Raw genomic sequence first — 17,845 nt, forward strand, 5'->3', positions numbered from 1 at the left:
CAGTTTGGCAGTGTTCAGTGTATCTGTGTGTTCAGCGTGACTGTGTTCAGTGTGACAGTGTTTGGTTTGGCGGTGTTCAGTTTGACTGTGTTCAGTGTGACTGTGTTCAGTGTGACAGTGTTCTGTGTTCAGTTTGGCAGTGTTCAGTGTAACTGTGTGTTCAGTGTGACAGTGTTCAGTGTGACAGTGTTCTGTGTTTGGTTTGGCGGTGTTCAGTTTGACAGTGTTCAGTGTATCTGTGTGTTCTGTGTGACTGTTCAGTGTGACAGTGTTCTGTGTGACTGTGTTCAGTTTGGCAGTGTTCAGTGTAACTGTGTGTTCAGTGTGACAGTGTTCTGTGTGACTGTGTTCAGTGTGACAGTGTTTGGTTTGGCGGTGTTCAGTTTGACAGTGTTCAGTGTATCTGTGTGTTCTGAGTGACTGTGTTCAGTTTGGCAGTGTTCAGTGTAACTGTGTGTTCAGTGTGACAGTGTTCAGTGTAACTGTGTTCAGTGTGACAGTGTTCAGTGTAACTGTGTGTTCAGTGTGACAGTGTTCCTAATTCAATGTGTTTGATGTGTCTGGCAGGCTTTTCTCACTCAGCCTTCACCTTCGGCATTGAGAGCCACATCAGCCAGTCCAACATTAACGGCGCTCTGGTGCCCCCTGCTGCCCTGATCTCCATCATACAGAAGGGCCTGCAGTATGTGGAGGCGGAGGTCAGCATCAACGAGGTGAGCAGCTGCCGTGCAGCGTCATCTGATGCTCACATACGCTGTATTTTTATGAGAAGTATCATATAAAGTGTAATATGTACAGTATGATAAAATATCGTATAAAGTGTAATATGTAGAGTATGATAAAATATCATATAAAGTGCAATATGTACAGTATGATAAAATATCATATAAAGTGTAATATGTACAGTATGATGAAATATATAAAGTGTAATATGTACAGTATGATGAAATATATAAAGTGTAATATGTACAGTATGATAAAATATCATATAAAGTGTAATATGTAGAGTATGATAAAATATCATATAAAGTGTAATATGTAGAGTATGATAAAATATCATATAAAGTGCAATATGTACAGTATGATAAAATATCATATAAAGTGTAATATGTACAGTATGATGAAATATATAAAGTGTAGTATGTACAGTATGATGTGAAACGGTGGTTGTTGTCCTCGGTGGCTCTGGCAGGACGGCACGCTGTTTGACGGGCGGCCGATCGAGTCGCTGTCGCTGATCGACGCGGTGATGCCGGACGTGGTTCAGACGCGGCAGCAGGCCTACCGGGACAAGCTGGCCCAGCAGCAGGCTGCTGCAGCCCCGCCCAGCGCCCCGCCCAGCCTGCAGGGCAGCGCCAAGAACGGCGAGAACACCGCCAACGGAGAGGAGAACGGAGGCCATGCCTTAGCCAGTGAGCCACGCCGCCCAGCTGCACATCACACACTGCTGAAGAGTGTGTGTGTGCTCACGGCTCTCTCTCTCTCCGCCCCCCCCTCAGATAACCACTCAGATATGATGGAGGTGGACGGCGATGTGGAGATCCCTCAGAGCAAAGCCATGGTGCTCAGGGGCCACGAGTCCGAGGTGTTCATCTGCGCCTGGAACCCCGTCAGCGACCTGCTGGCATCAGGGTTAGTGTCCTTAACATGCATCCCTGACCCCTGACCCTGCTGGCATCAGGGTTAGTGTCCTTAACACACATCCCTGACCCCTTACCCTGCTGGCGTCAGTGTGCTTGGGGTCCCCCGCTTTCACACCTCTTACCCAGCCCCCCAGGCGGTGCCGATGGGCGTGGCTGTGGGGGGCGTGGGCGTTCGACAGCAGCAGTACGAGGCGTTTCTCTCTCTCTCTCTGCAGCTCAGGAGACTCGACGGCGCGGATCTGGAACCTGAGTGAGAACAGCAGCGGCAGCTCCACACAGCTGGTGCTCCGCCACTGCATTCGGGAGGGGGGGCAGGACGTCCCCAGCAACAAGGACGTCACCTCGCTAGACTGGAATGTGAGTCTCCCCGCAGCCCCCTTCGCCGCCCCCCCCCCCCCCCCCCACACCTTAGCGTTTGTCCTGCAGACGTGACTTGTGTCCCGTAGAGTTCTATTACTGATTAAACACTTCAATTTCAGTACCCCATTTCAGTGAATACCCTGATGCTGATGATTAGATTTTAGGTTTAGAAAGACATAAGTGAGTCAGGGTTCCCTGGCCTGGCAGCATTAGTCGGAATCCTATTTGTCCATTCCTGGAACATCAGTGCCATCTGCAGGCATCTTCACCGCTGCCAGTCTCACCTTCAGCAGACTGGGCACCAGAATTACTCCAGAGCACACGAACATGCTCATATTCCTTAAACACGCTTAGGGACTAAGGTAGGTAATGGCGTATAGGCTGCGCTGTTCATGGCTATTTGTTATAGAATTAGGGAATATAGCCTGTTAGCAGTCTTTTGTTGGGGGTCTCACAGCTCTTACATTAGGCCTCACCAGAGGCCTGCTTTACAAAGCTGTGAATGCTCTACTGTTTCTGCAGCCTGCCACTTACGCTATAGAATATGAACTGCACTATTGAAGAAATAGATGATTTCTTTTCATTATAAGACCGTGTTAGTGACTATAAATGTTGTCAGAATAAATAAAGTGGTTCATTTGTTCATTACGAAGTTAAGCATTAATAAGCAGCATTAATAAGCAGCGTTAATAAGCATTACCCAGGCTGTGATAAAATGTCAGCGGTCCTTCTCTCCTGTGCAGATTTCTCAGTCCGTGAATCCGTGTTTGTATAATTTAGTTTTTTGCCGTTATGGGTTTAATTCACAATGAGAAATCCTGTTCTAGTGATTGTTTGGACATGTCTTAAATCTCTGTGAAATATACAGCTAATTAATTGGTAGGCCTATTTTGAGTCATTTTTCTAGGCCAAATAGTAGATTTTAAGCTTATCAGTTAATCATTATTAATCGATTAATGGGTGCCGATGATCGATTAAAAGAATTGTGTGAAGTTGGCATCCCTTCTGCACACATGTGGAATGTGTGAGTAAGATGAACTCCAGCAGGCAGAAGCTGAGGCTGATTGTGAGCTGACTGATGTGTTCATCCCTGTCAGAGTGAAGGTACGCTGCTAGCTACAGGATCCTACGACGGATTCGCCAGAATATGGACTAAAGATGGTGAGTGTCTGCCTCCCGCTCTGGCTGAATGATGTGTTTTTGAGCGCACACCAGTCTCTCTCCTCGCATTCTTGTTTTGTTTTATAATACGAATGCCTGTAATGTAATGTAATGTAATACAAGTGCCCTGTTTTTTGTAGGTAACCTTGCCAGTACCTTGGGTCAGCACAAGGGTCCTATTTTTGCTCTGAAATGGAATAAAAAAGGAAATTTCATTCTTAGCGCTGGAGTCGATAAGGTGAGGCTGTGCTATGCTATAATGCTACGCTAATGCACATTAAATACCTCTGGTTCCGCTGTGATTGGCTGCTGGAGGAGCCAGATCTTTCTGGGATTTAGCTTTTAAGCCCTGAAATGACTCTTAATGGCTGTGAATGCTCCTCTTGCTCACAGCTGGAGAGTGAGGTTTATTTATAGGGGGTGGTGGCCCAGAGCATTCTGGGAATGAGGCTCTTTTTGTTTTTCTTCAGACCACAATCATATGGGACGCTCACACGGGAGAGGCTAAGCAGCAGTTCCCCTTTCATTCAGGTGAGGAGTGTGTGTGTGTGTGTGTGTGTGTGTAATGTGGCCAGTGTACTCAGTGTGTGTTTGTGTGTGTGTAATGTGGCTGGTGTCCTCAGTGTGTGTGTGTGTGTGTATGTATGTGTAATGTGGCCAGTGTACTCAGTGTGTGTGTGTGTGTAATGTGGCCGGTGTCCCCAGTCTGTGTGTGTGTGTGTGTGTGGGTGTAATGTGGCCAGTGTCCTCAGTGTGTGTGTGTGTGTAATGTGGCCAGTGTACTCAGTGTGTGTGTGTGTAATGTGGCCGGTGTCCCCAGTCTGTGTGTGTGTGTGTGTGTGTGTGTGTGTGTGTAACGTGGCCGGTGTCCCCAGTCTGTGTGTGTGTGTGTGTGTGTGTGTGTGTGTGTGTAATGTGGCCAGTGTCCCCAGTCTGTGTGTGTGTGTGTGTAATGTGGCCAGTGTACCCAGTCTGTGTGTGTATGTAATGTGGCCAGTGTCCCCAGTCTGTGTGTGTGTGTGTGTGTGTGTAATGTGGCTGGTGTACTCAGTCTGTGTGTGTTTTCTGCAGCTCCTGCGCTGGATGTAGACTGGCAGAGCAACAACACGTTTGCGTCCTGCAGCACAGACATGTGCATCCACGTGTGCAAGCTGGGTCAGGACCGGCCCGTCAAAACCTTCCAGGGGCACACGGTGAGTCTCTGTCCCCCCCGCCTGAGAACGGCAGCACGCTCGGACACGCCTCTCACCCTCTCCTCTCCTCCAGAACGAGGTGAACGCGATCAAGTGGGATCCGACCGGTAACCTGCTGGCGTCCTGCTCAGATGACATGACGCTGAAGGTGAGCCTAACGGGCCAGTAGTGATGCCAGTGGCAACGACTGAAAACACATTCAAACAATTTTACTTGAATGGTTAATAAAAAACCATTGTGATATAAAATGAAAATAAAAGGCTGAGTGAAATGGCGGGCCGCGTGGGTTCTGCGTGTGGGACTCTCTTCAGGAGCGTGCTGAAGGGCCGGTCTGGATCCTGGCGGGTTTGGGTAAATCTGCTCTGTTTCCCCGCAGATCTGGAGTATGAAACAGGACACCTGCGTTCACGATCTACAGGCGCACAGCAAAGAGATCTACACTATCAAATGGAGCCCGACTGGGCCTGGAACCAGCAACCCCAACGCCGGCCTCATGCTGGCCAGGTACGGCGCTGCTCTGTCTGTCCTGCAGGGGCGCTGCACTTTGTCTGTCCTGCAGGGGGGTGCTGTGTCTTGGTTTCTTGGTTACACAGTCAGCTCTCCTCACCTGGCTTCCCAGGTGCGACTCAGCTCCTGTTTTTAAGGTGAACGGCGAACCCTGCTCTCTCCGCAGCGCGTCGTTTGACTCGACGGTGCGGTTGTGGGATGTGGACCGGGGCGTGTGCATCCACACGCTCACCAAACACCAGGAGCCCGTGTACAGCGTGGCCTTCAGCCCCGACGGCCGCTTCCTGGCCAGCGGCTCCTTCGACAAGTGCGTCCACATCTGGAACACACAGGTAAGCCCACATCTAGAACACACAGATATGCCAACACACCTGGAACACACAGGTACACCCACACACCTGATACTGACAAACACACCTGATACTGAGGAATACACCTGTGGATGAGGTGATCTGTGGATGAGGTGGTCGGTGAATGTGGTGATCTGGATGTGGCAGAGTATGGGTGCGGCAGGCTGTGAGAATGACGGTCTGTGGATGTAGTGGTCTGTGGATGTGGCGGTCTGTGGATGTAGTGGTCTGTGGATGTAGTGGTCTGTGGATGTAGTGGTCTGTGGATGTGGCGGTCTGTGGATGTAGTGGTCTGTGGATGTGGCGGTCTGTGGATGTGCTGGTCTGGTGAAACTCATGGCGGTCTTTTTTGTCTCCTCACAGACGGGCGCTTTAGTCCACAGCTACAGGGGAACCGGCGGCATTTTTGAAGTTTGCTGGAATGCAGCAGGTGATAAAGTGGGAGCAAGTGCATCAGACGGATCTGTGAGTACCATCAGAGTCAGATTAGTCAGATTATTACTGAGTCAGATTAACCAGATTATTACTGAGTCATATTAAATACTGTCAGAATATTACTGAGTCAGATTAAATACCATCATATTATTACTGAATTAGATTAAATACCGTCAGATTATTACTGAGTCAGATTAAATACTGTCAGATTATTACTGAGTCAGATTAAATACTGTCAGATTATTACTGAGTCAGATTAAATACTGTCAGATTATTACTCAGCCAGATTAAATACCATCAGATTATTACTGAGTCAGATTAAATAGTCTGATTATTACTGAGTTGGATTAAATAGTCTAATTATTACTGAGTTTAATTAAATAGTCTGATTATTACTGAGTCAGATTAAATAGATTATTACTGAATCAGATTAAATAGAGTATTACTGAGTCAGATTAAATAGTCAGATTATTACTGAGTTGAATTAAATAGATTATTACTGGGTCAGATTAAATGGTCTGTTTATTACTGAGTCAGATTAAATAGATTATTACTGAGTCAGATTAAATAGTCTGATTATTATTGAGTCATATTAAATAGTCTGATTATTACTGAGTCAGATTAAATAGATTATTACTGAGTCAGATTAAATAGTCTGACTATTTCTGAGTCAAATTAAATAGTCTGATTATTACTGAGTCATATTGAATACTTTCAGATTATTACTGAGTCAGATTAAATAATCTGATTATTACTGAGTTTGATTAAATAGTCTGATTATTACTGAGTCAGATTTAATAGATTATTATTGAGTCAGATTAAATACCGTCGGATTACTGAGACAGATTAAATACTGTCAGGTTATTACTGAGTCATATTAAATAGTCAGATTATTACTGAGTCAGATTCAATTTATTATTACTGAGTCAGATTAAATACCATCTGATTATTACGGAATCATATTAAATAGTCAGATTATTACTGAGTCAGATTCAATTTATTACTGAGTCAGATTAAATAGATTATTACTGAGTCAGTTTAAATAGTCTGTTAATCACTGAGTCAGATTCATCATATTACTACTGAGTCAAATTAAATAGAATATAACTGAGTCAGATTAAATACTGTCAGATTATTACTGAGTCAGATTAAATATTGTCAGATTATTACTGAGTCAGATTAAATTCTTTCAGATTATTTATGAGTCAAATTAAATACTGTCAGATTATTACCTAGTCAGATTAATTAGTCTTTATTACTGAGTTTGACTAAATATATTATTACTATTGAGTCTGATTAAATAGTCTCATTATTACTGAGTCAGATAAAATACTGTCAGATTACTAAATCAGATTAAATAGTCTGATTATTGTTGGGTAAGATTAAATAGTCTGATTATTACTGAGTCAGACTTAATTGTCTGATTATTACTGAGTCAGATTTAATTGTCTGATCATTATTGAGTCAGATTTAAATGATTATTACTGAATCAGATTAAATAGACTTCTTATTACTGAGTCAGTTTAAATAGTCTGTTTATTACTGAGTCATTAAATATATTATTACTGAGTCATATTAAATACTGTCAGATTATTATAGAGTCAGAATAAATAGTCTTTTTATTACTGACTCAAATTAAATAGATTATTACTGAGTCAGATTAAATACTATTAGATTATTACTGGGTCAGATTAAATAGTCAGAATATTGCTGAGTCAGATTCATCATATTACTACTGAGTCAAATTAAATAGAATATAACTGAGTCAGATTAAATACTGTCAGATTATTACTGAGTCAGATTAAATACTGTCAGATTATTACTGAGTCAGATTAAATTCTTTCAGATTATTTATGAGTCAAATTAAATACTGTCAGATTATTACCTAGTCAGATTAATTAGTCTTTATTACTGAGTTTGACTAAATATATTATTACTATTGAGTCTGATTAAATAGTCTCATTATTACTGAGTCAGATAAAATACTGTCAGATTACTAAATCAGATTAAATAGTCTGATTATTGTTGGGTAAGATTAAATAGTCTGATTATTACTGAGTCAGACTTAATTGTCTGATTATTACTGAGTCAGATTTAATTGTCTGATCATTATTGAGTCAGATTTAAATGATTATTACTGAATCAGATTAAATAGACTTCTTATTACTGAGTCAGTTTAAATAGTCTGTTTATTACTGAGTCATTAAATATATTATTACTGAGTCATATTAAATACTGTCAGATTATTATAGAGTCAGAATAAATAGTCTTTTTATTACTGACTCAAATTAAATAGATTATTACTGAGTCAGAATAAATAGTCTTTTTATTACTGACTCTGGTTAAATATATTATTACTGAGTCAGATTACTACAGAATCAGATTAAATACTGTCAGATTTTTACTGAGTCAGATTAAATAGTCTGATTATTACTGAGTCAGATTAAATACTGTCAGGTTAAATATTGTCAGATTATTACTGAGTCGATTAAATATTGTCAGGTTATTACCAAGTCAGATTAAATAATCAGATTATTACTGAGTCAGATTAAATAGTCAGAATATTACTGATTCAGATTAAATACCGTCAGATTGTCGAGTCTGATTAAATAGTCATATTATTACTGAGTCAGATTAAATAGTCAGATTATTACTGAGTCAGATTAACTAGTCAGATTATTACTTTGTCTGGTTAAATTTTGTTTTATTATTACTGAGTCAGATTAAATAGATTATTACTGAGTCCAATTAAATAGTCTGATTATTACTGAGTCAGATTAAACATGGTCAGATTATTACTGAGTCAGATTAAATACTGTCAGATTATTACTCAGCCAGATTAAATACCATCAGATTATTACTCAGCCAGATTAAATACCATCAGATTATTACTGAGTCAGATTAAATAGTCTGATTATTACTGAGTTGGATTAAATAGTCTAATTATTACTGAGTTTAATTAAATAGTCTGATTATTACTGAGTCAGATTAAATAGATTATTACTGAATCAGATTAAATAGAGTATTACTGAGTCAGATTAAATAGTCAGATTATTACTGAGTTGAATTAAATAGATTATTACTGGGTCAGATTAAATGGTCTGTTTATTACTGAGTCAGATTAAATAGATTATTACTGAGTCAGATTACATAGTCTGATTATTATTGAGTCATATTAAATAGTCTGATTATTACTGAGTCAGATTAAATAGATTATTACTGAGTCAGATTAAATAGTCTGACTATTTCTGAGTCAAATTAAATAGTCTGATTATTACTGAGTCATATTGAATACTTTCAGATTATTACTGAGTCAGATTAAATAATCTGATTATTACTGAGTTTGATTAAATAGTCTGATTATTACTGAGTCAGATTTAATAGATTATTATTGAGTCAGATTAAATACCGTCGGATTACTGAGACAGATTAAATACTGTCAGGTTATTACTGAGTCATATTAAATAGTCAGATTATTACTGAGTCAGATTCAATTTATTATTACTGAGTCAGATTAAATACCATCTGATTATTACGGAATCATATTAAATAGTCAGATTATTACTGAGTCAGATTCAATTTATTACTGAGTCAGATTAAATAGATTATTACTGAGTCAGTTTAAATAGTCTGTTAATCACTGAGTCAGATTCATCATATTACTACTGAGTCAAATTAAATAGAATATAACTGAGTCAGATTAAATACTGTCAGATTATTACTGAGTCAGATTAAATATTGTCAGATTATTACTGAGTCAGATTAAATTCTTTCAGATTATTTATGAGTCAAATTAAGTACTGTCAGATTATTACCTAGTCAGATTAATTAGTCTTTATTACTGAGTTTGACTAAATATATTATTACTATTGAGTCTGATTAAATAGTCTCATTATTACTGAGTCAGATAAAATACTGTCAGATTACTAAATCAGATTAAATAGTCTGATTATTGTTGGGTAAGATTAAATAGTCTGATTATTACTGAGTCAGACTTAATTGTCTGATTATTACTGAGTCAGATTTAATTGTCTGATCATTATTGAGTCAGATTTAAATGATTATTACTGAATCAGATTAAATAGACTTCTTATTACTGAGTCAGTTTAAATAGTCTGTTTATTACTGAGTCATTAAATATATTATTACTGAGTCATATTAAATACTGTCAGATTATTATAGAGTCAGAATAAATAGTCTTTTTATTACTGACTCAAATTAAATAGATTATTACTGAGTCAGATTAAATTGTCTGATTATTACTGAGTCAGATTTAATTGTCTGATCATTATTGAGTCCGATTTAAATGATTATTACTGAATCAGATTAAATAGACTTCTTATTACTGAGTCAGTTTAAATAGTCTGTTTATTGCCGAGTCATTAAATATATTATTACTGAGTCATATTAAATACTGTCAGATTATTATAGAGTCAGAATAAATAGTCTTTTTATTACTGACTCAAATTAAATAGATTATTACTGAGTCAGAATAAATAGTCTTTTTATTACTGACTCTGGTTAAATATATTATTACTGAGTCAGATTACTACAGAATCAGATTAAATACTGTCAGATTTTTACTGAGTCAGATTAAATAGTCTGATTATTACTGAGTCAGATTAAATACTGTCAGGTTAAATATTGTCAGATTATTACTGAGTCGATTAAATATTGTCAGGTTATTACCAAGTCAGATTAAATAATCAGATTATTACTGAGTCAGATTAAATAGTCAGAATATTACTGATTCAGATTAAATACCGTCAGATTGTCGAGTCTGATTAAATAGTCATATTATTACTGAGTCAGATTAAATAGTCAGATTATTACTGAGTCAGATTAACTAGTCAGATTATTACTTTGGTTAAATTTTGTTTTATTATTACTGAGTCAGATTAAATAGATTATTACTGAGTCCAATTAAATAGTCTGATTATTACTGAGTCAGATTAAACATGGTCAGATTACTGAGACAGATTAAATACTGTCAGATTATTACTGAGTCAGATTAAATTGTCTGATTATTACTGAGTCAGATTAAACATGGTCAGATTACTGAGACAGATTAAATACTGTCAGATTATTACTGAGTCAGATTAAATTGTCTGATTATTACCAAATCAAATTAAATAGATTATTACTGAGTCAGATTGAATAGATTATTACTGAGTCAGATTAAATACTATTAGATTATTACTGAGTCAGATTAAATAGTCAGAATATTGCTGAGTCAGATTCATCATATTACTACTGAGTCAGATTAAATAGAATATAACTGAGTCAGATTAAATATGGTCAGATTACTGAGACAGATTAAATAGCTTATTACTGAGTCCAATTAAATAGTCTGATTATTACTGAGTCATATTAAACATGGACAGATTACTGAAACAGATTAAATACTGTCAGATTATTACTGAGTCAGATTAAATAGATTGTTACTGAGTTAGATTAAATAGATTACTACTGAGTCAGATTAAATACTTTTAGATTATTACTGAATCAGATTAAATAGTCAGAATATTACTGAGTCAGATTAAATATTCAGAATATTACTGAGTGAGATTAAATACTGTTAGATTAAATAAACAGAATATTCCTTAGTCAGATTAGTCAGAATATAACAGAGTCAGATTAAATAGTCAGATTATTACTGAGTGAGAGTAAATACTGTCAGATTAAATAGTCAGAATATTACTGAGTCAGATTAAATACTGTCAGATTGCCGAGTCAGATTAAATATTCCGTTTGAATCAGATTAAATAGCCTGATTATTACTGAGTCAGTTAAATAGTCAGGTTATTACTAAGTCATATTAAATTCTGACATTATTATTGCATCATATTAAATGCTGTCCTGTATTGCCCCTGCAGGTATGTGTGTTAGACCTGCGGAAATAGCGCTGCTTGCTGGAAGCCATGGACCGACTATGAATGTGTACATAGCCAAAACGACTGTCTCCATCCCATACTGCTGCATGGCCAGCCACTGCAGCCAATCACTGACCCTCCTGGACAAGGGCACACCCCCTCACCTACAGGCTCCGCCCACACACAGACATACAAGGGACTTCTGTGTCACGGAAAAAGACAAGGAGAAAGTGGACCCATATATGTACCATTTTGGAAATATATTTTCTGTTTTGTTCTTCAAAACCAGTCTCAATAAAAAAAAAAAGAAAAAATGAAAAAAAAGGTTTTTCTTTGTTGGTAGATGAGTTTGCGCGAGACGGGCTTTCTCCACCCTGCAGCCAGCCACCTGCTCTTTCAGTTACAGCAGCATGACTCAGAGGGCGAGCCCACTCCCTCCCCCCTATGGAAATGCTCCTTCGAAATAAATGTCTTTGGTACTGTATGTTTTGTTCGAGGGGGGCTCTGATATTTACAACTTTTCTTTCCTTTCACTTGTCACCTATAAATGCAATTGCTTTTTTTTCATTACTTTCATTCTGTCAAGTTTTTGGAAATGCAAGAATACAATGGGCACAGAAATTTGTCAATCATCATTTTGCTTTAAAGTAATTATGGTTTGTGCACTGTTGATAAAACATAAAAATATCATTCATAGAACTTTCTGGACAAAGGTGTACTACTGTGCCTGTTCTCAGAAAGCACTATTCTTTAGTAAACTGCAGATGACGTGTCAGTCATCCCCAAAAAGACACGTCAGTATTAATGACTGATGATGTGTAGCTTTTAAAGCTGGGGTCCAGAGCCCTGGCCTGGAGAGCCAGAGGTTCAGACCCCCGAGACCAGGGCGGGATTCTGAGGGACTGAGACACAGGCTGTGTGACTCTCGGACCCGGGTTTGGGGCCCTCTGTCTGATACAGAAGCGCACTGGCTGTCCTCCGGTGTCTGACTGGTTTTAGGTTTATTTTTCCAGCTCAGACCAGCGTGTCCCGGTACCTGCATCCCAGGCGTTGGTTCTGTTGGGTCTGGCGCTGTGTGCCAGTGTCGGGCAGACTCCTGGCTCTGGCGCTGAGCAGGTTTGGGTCATCTTGTGCTTAAAGGCTTCAGTATCACACCCGCTGTGCTCGCTGCCCCCCCCCGTCCCAGCTGTCTGAACACATTCGATTGTTCCTTACAGAACTGGAGGCACTTCATACAGAAGGGTTTGTCCAGTGAGAAGCTGGGTACCGCAGGGTGCTGAGGCTGTTCAGGCTCAGCACCCCGAGCCCACAGTAGGGAGAGGACTGGGTAAATGAGATTAATGCAGCTATATAGACGTCTGTTTTCACAGGAGATTTTGTGTTGCTGCTCAAATCTAAGGGTAGCGGTCTGTTTCAGTCTGTTACTGTTCCTTTTCCAACGCCACTTTGCTGCAGATACGCATCATGTGAGTGAAGTCTGTCATGCAACAGCTACTATGTCTGTTTTTTTTTTTTTTAATACAAAATGCCATGTGATCGTCACAGCAACAGCATCCCCACCTTATTTCTGTTCTTTTCTGTGAACCCATCCACATTTCAGACCCCCTCCTGTACTGAAGCAGGTGAAGCAGATTAAATGACTGGTGCTTCAGCACCCCGCAGTGCTTTCACAGCACTGGCTTGTGCTCTGATTGGCCAGGGAGAAGAGGAAGAGGGCGGAGCTTGGCCAGCCTGTCCGTCACCATCCCGCAGTAACCAGCACACCCGTGCTTCAGTCTCTTTTTTTAAGCCTTACGTGTTCGTTTGATGTGTAGGATATCACGACTTATAATCTTTAAAGTTTTATACAGTGTAGAACTTTTGAATGCTGTATAAAGTTTGTCTACTTTAAGTAGATTGTACCATCTGGACTCTATTTATTATACAGTCTGACAGTGAAAATGGCTATTTTATGTTTTTAAAGAAAATTTAGTTTTGTTTCTGCAGGCCTGTTTTCCTCCCATTGTCACCAGAATTCTGATCTGATTCTTACTCTGTTTGCCCCGGAGAGCGTCTGTACTCAGATAAATTTTATAATTATATAATTATCACTTTTCTTTGTAGCTGTTAAGGCAAAAGGAGTAAAAGTGAGCAGAATATTGGGCGTGTGGTGTCACCTTGGACCGTGTTTGTACCACCGGTCTGCAGTGACCGCTTCCTGTAGGCCGCGTGCGTACCACCGGTCTGCAGTGACCGCTCCCTGTAGGCCGCATGCGTACCACCGGTCTGCAGTGACCGCTCCCTGTAGGCCGCGTGCGTACCACCGGTCTGCAGTGACCGCTCCCTGTAGGCCACGTGCATACCCTATCCACATTCAGGCTTTATTTTCTGACTAAATCACATCCAGTTTTCTGTTGCCGATTCTCTTTGCATTGTATTGATCTGTTGTACTTTGAATCAGATCTGAAAAAAAAAGTCCAGAATAAAATATATTTTGATATTATCGTGTGTGTGTGGTTGTCAATGGTGAACATAACCTGGTTTAGGAACGCAACTTTAATGTGAAACTGGGTATTCTGATGGTGTGCGCCACTACTTCAACAAACACACACTATTTCCATAATATCGACTGAGTATAATCACTTCAGAAGCCAGTCTACCACTTTGTTGTTTTCCACATTATGACTCTAAAAAAAACTATTTTATGAACCTGTTTCATTTGTTAAAAAAGAAAAAGAACAGTGTCAAAATTTTGGCTTATCCAAAATCATTAACAAACCCACGTTCTAACCTTTCTTCAAATTGCTGAACACAACCGTGAACTTGCTTCAACCCTGAAGACCTACCATTTTCCTAATTAAAGCCATAGGTACCTTTGAAAACATCAGAAAGCACATTTAAAATGAATGGGAAACATGGTAAATATGACGAATACAATAATACAAATTCAAAATAATATGTTTGAGGTCATTTACAAAACAAAAATGTTTTCTCTAATAAATATGCGTTTATTATACATTTTCAATGGTCATAAGTACTGATGCTACTAGAGAATTTTTTTGGTTCATTCAAAATCATTAACAAACCCATGTTCTAACCTTTATTCAAGCTGCTGAACACAACCGTAAACTTGCCTCAACCCTCAGACTTACCGTTTTCCTAACCCTAACCCTAGCTGAACCCTAGTTTGAGCCCTAAACCCTAATTGAAGCCATTGGTACCTTTGAAAACATCAGAAAACCCATTTAACATTGATGGAAAACATGTTAAATATCATGAATACAATAATGCAAGTGCAAAATAATATGTTTGAGGTCATTAAATAAACAACAATGTTTTCCCTAAAAAAATATGCATTTATTACACATTTTCTATGTTCATGAGTACAGATGCTAAAGATAAATTTTTTGGTTCATTCAAAATCATTAACAAACCCATGTTCTGACCTTTCTTCAAGCTGCTGAACACAACCGTGAACTTGCCTCAACCCTCAGACTTACTTTTTTCCTAACCCTAACCCTAGCTGAACCCTAGTTTGAGCCCTAAACCCTAATTGAAGCCTTTGGTACCTTTGAAAACATCAGAAAGCCCATTTAAAATTGATGGAAAACATGGTAAATATGATGAATACAATAATACAAATGAAAAATAATGTGTTTGAGGTCATTTAAAAAAGAAAAATGTTTTCCCTAAAAAAATCTGCATTTATTACACATTTTCTATTTTCATAAGTACTGATGCTACTAGAGAAATTTTTTGGTTCATTCAAAATCATTAACAAACTCATGTTCTAACCTTTCTTCAAGGTGCTGAACACAACCGTAAACTTGCCTCAACCCTCAGACTTACGGTTTTCCTAACCCTAACCCTAGCTGAACCCTAGTTTGAGCCAATAACCCTAATTGAAGCCATTGGTACCTTTGAAAACATCAGAAAACCCATTTAAAATAGATGGAAAACAAGGTAAATATCATGAATACAATAATACAAATTCAAAATAATATGTTTGAGGTCATTTACAAAACAAAAATGTTTTCTCTAATAAATATGCGTTTATTACACATTTTCTATGTTCATAAGTACATATGCTAAAGATAAATTTTTTGGTTCATTCAAAATCATTAACAAACCCATGTTCTAACCTTTCTTCAAGCTGCTGAACACAACCGTAAACTTGCCTCAACCCTCAGACTTACGGTTTTCCTAACCCTAACCCTAACCCTAACCCTAGTTTGAGCCCTAAACCCTAATTGAAGCCAATGGTACCTTTGAAAACATCAGAAAGCCCATTTAAAATTGATGGAAAACATGTTCAATATCATGAATACAATAATGCAAGTGCAAAATAATATATTTGAGGTCATTAAATAAACAACGTTTTCCCTAAAAAAATATGCATTTATTACACATTTTCTATTTTCATAAGTACACATGCTAAGAGACATTTTTTGGTTCATTCAAAATCATTAACAAACTCATGTTCTAACCTTTCTTCAAGGTGCTGAACACAACCGTAAACTTGCCTCAACCCTCAGACTTACGGTTTTCCCAACCCTAACCCTAGCTGAACCCTAGTTTGAGCCATAAACCCTAATTGAAGCCAATGGTACCTTTGAAAACATCAGAAAGCCCATTTAAAATTGATGGAAAACATGGTAAATATGATGAATACAATAATACAAATGCAAAATAATATGTTTAAGGTCATTTAATGAACAAAAATGTTTTCCCTAAAAAAATACGCATTTATTACACATTTTCTATGTTCATAAGTACTGATGCTACTAGAGAAATGTTTTGGTTCATTCAAAATCATTAACAAACCCATGTTCTAACCTTTCTTCAAGCTGCTGAACACAATCGTAAACTTGCCTCAACCATCAGACTTACCACTTTCCTAACCCTAACCCTAGCTGAACCCTAGTTTGAGCCCTAAACCCTAATTGAAGCCTTTGGTACCTTTGAAAACATCAGAAAGCACATTTAATATAGATGGAAAACATGTTAAATATCATGAATACAATAATACAAATGCAAAATAATATGTTTGAGGTCATTAAATAAACAACGTTTTCCCTAAAAAAATACGCATTTATTACACATTTTCTATGTTCATAAGTACAGATGCTAAAGAGAATTTTTTTGGTTCATTCAAAATCATTAACAAACCCATGTTCTAACCTTTCTTCAAGCTGCTGAACACAACCGTAAACTTGCCTCAACCCTCAGACTTACGGTTTTCCTAACCCTAACCCTAGCTGAACCCTAGTTTGAGCCAATAACCCTAATTGAAGCCATTGGTACCTTTGAAAACATCAGAAAACCCATTTAAAATAGATGGAAAACAAGGTAAATATCATGAATACAATAATACAAATGCAAAATAATATGTTTGAGGTCATTTAAGGAACAACAATGTTTTCCTAAAAACTATGCATTTATTACACATTTTCTATGCTCATAAGTACACATGCTAAAGAGACATTTTTTGGTTCAATCAAAATCATTAACAAACCCATGTTCTAACCTTTCTTCAAGCTGCTGAACACAACCGTGAACTTGCCTCAACCCTCAGACTTACGGTTTTCCTAACCCTAACCCTAGCTGAACCCTAGTTTGAGCCCTAAACCCTAATTGAAGCCTTTGGTACCTTTGAAAACATCAGAAAGCCCATTTAAAATTGATGGAAAACATGGTAAATATGATGAATACAATAATACAAATGCAAAATAATATGTTTGAGGTCATTTAAAAAACAAAAGTGTTTTCCCTAAAAAAATATGCATTTATTACACATTTTCTATTTTCATAAGTACTGATGCTACTAGAGAAATTTTTTGGTTCATTCAAAATCATTAACAAACTCATGTTCTAACCTTTCTTCAAGGTGCTGAACACAACCGTAAACTTGCCTCAACCCTCAGACTTACGGTTTTCCTAACCCTAACCCTAACCCTAACCCTAAACCCTAATTGAAGCCAATGGTACCTTTGAAAACATCAGAAAGCCCATTTAAAATTGATGGAAAACATGTTCAATATCATGAATACAATAATGCAAGTGCAAAATAATATGTTTGAGGTCATTTAATGAACAACAATGTTTTCCTAAAAAAATATGCATTTATTACACATTTTCTATGTTCATAAGTACAGATGCTAAAGAGAATTTTTTTGGTTCATTCAAAATCATTAACAAACCCATGTTCTAACCTTTCTTCAAGCTGCTGAACACAACCGTAAACTTGCTTCAACCCTCAGACTTACGGTTTTCCTAACCCTAACCCTAGCTGAACCCTAGTTTGAGCCCTAAACCCTAATTGAAGCCTTTGGTACCTTTGAAAA

General features: G+C 38.1%; 1 protein-coding gene across 4 annotated transcripts in view; it reads left to right on the top strand.

The window, feature by feature from the left end:
* Positions 1–12,006, top strand: part of LOC118225433 (F-box-like/WD repeat-containing protein TBL1XR1) — a 43,462-nt gene extending 31,456 nt beyond the window's left edge. For 3 of the 4 annotated variants that reach the window (XM_035413821.1, XM_035413823.1, XM_035413822.1), the window contains 12 exons: positions 568–713; positions 1,193–1,632; positions 1,859–2,000; positions 3,101–3,164; positions 3,305–3,402; positions 3,635–3,695; positions 4,236–4,357; positions 4,431–4,505; positions 4,734–4,861; positions 5,031–5,196; positions 5,578–5,679; positions 11,526–12,006. In XM_035413821.1, coding sequence (XP_035269712.1) covers positions 568–713; positions 1,193–1,632; positions 1,859–2,000; positions 3,101–3,164; positions 3,305–3,402; positions 3,635–3,695; positions 4,236–4,357; positions 4,431–4,505; positions 4,734–4,861; positions 5,031–5,196; positions 5,578–5,679; positions 11,526–11,552 — 1,571 coding nt within the window. In that variant the 3' untranslated portion in view covers positions 11,553–12,006. The remainder of the gene's footprint in view (positions 1–567; positions 714–1,192; positions 1,633–1,858; positions 2,001–3,100; positions 3,165–3,304; positions 3,403–3,634; positions 3,696–4,235; positions 4,358–4,430; positions 4,506–4,733; positions 4,862–5,030; positions 5,197–5,577; positions 5,680–11,525) is intronic. The other variant, XM_035413824.1, reaches the window with a different exon arrangement.
* The last annotated feature ends 5,839 nt before the right edge of the window (positions 12,007–17,845 follow it).

This window comes from Anguilla anguilla, chromosome 4 (genome assembly GCF_013347855.1).
Source record: "Anguilla anguilla isolate fAngAng1 chromosome 4, fAngAng1.pri, whole genome shotgun sequence".
Classification (NCBI taxonomy): Eukaryota; Metazoa; Chordata; class Actinopteri; order Anguilliformes; family Anguillidae; genus Anguilla; species Anguilla anguilla.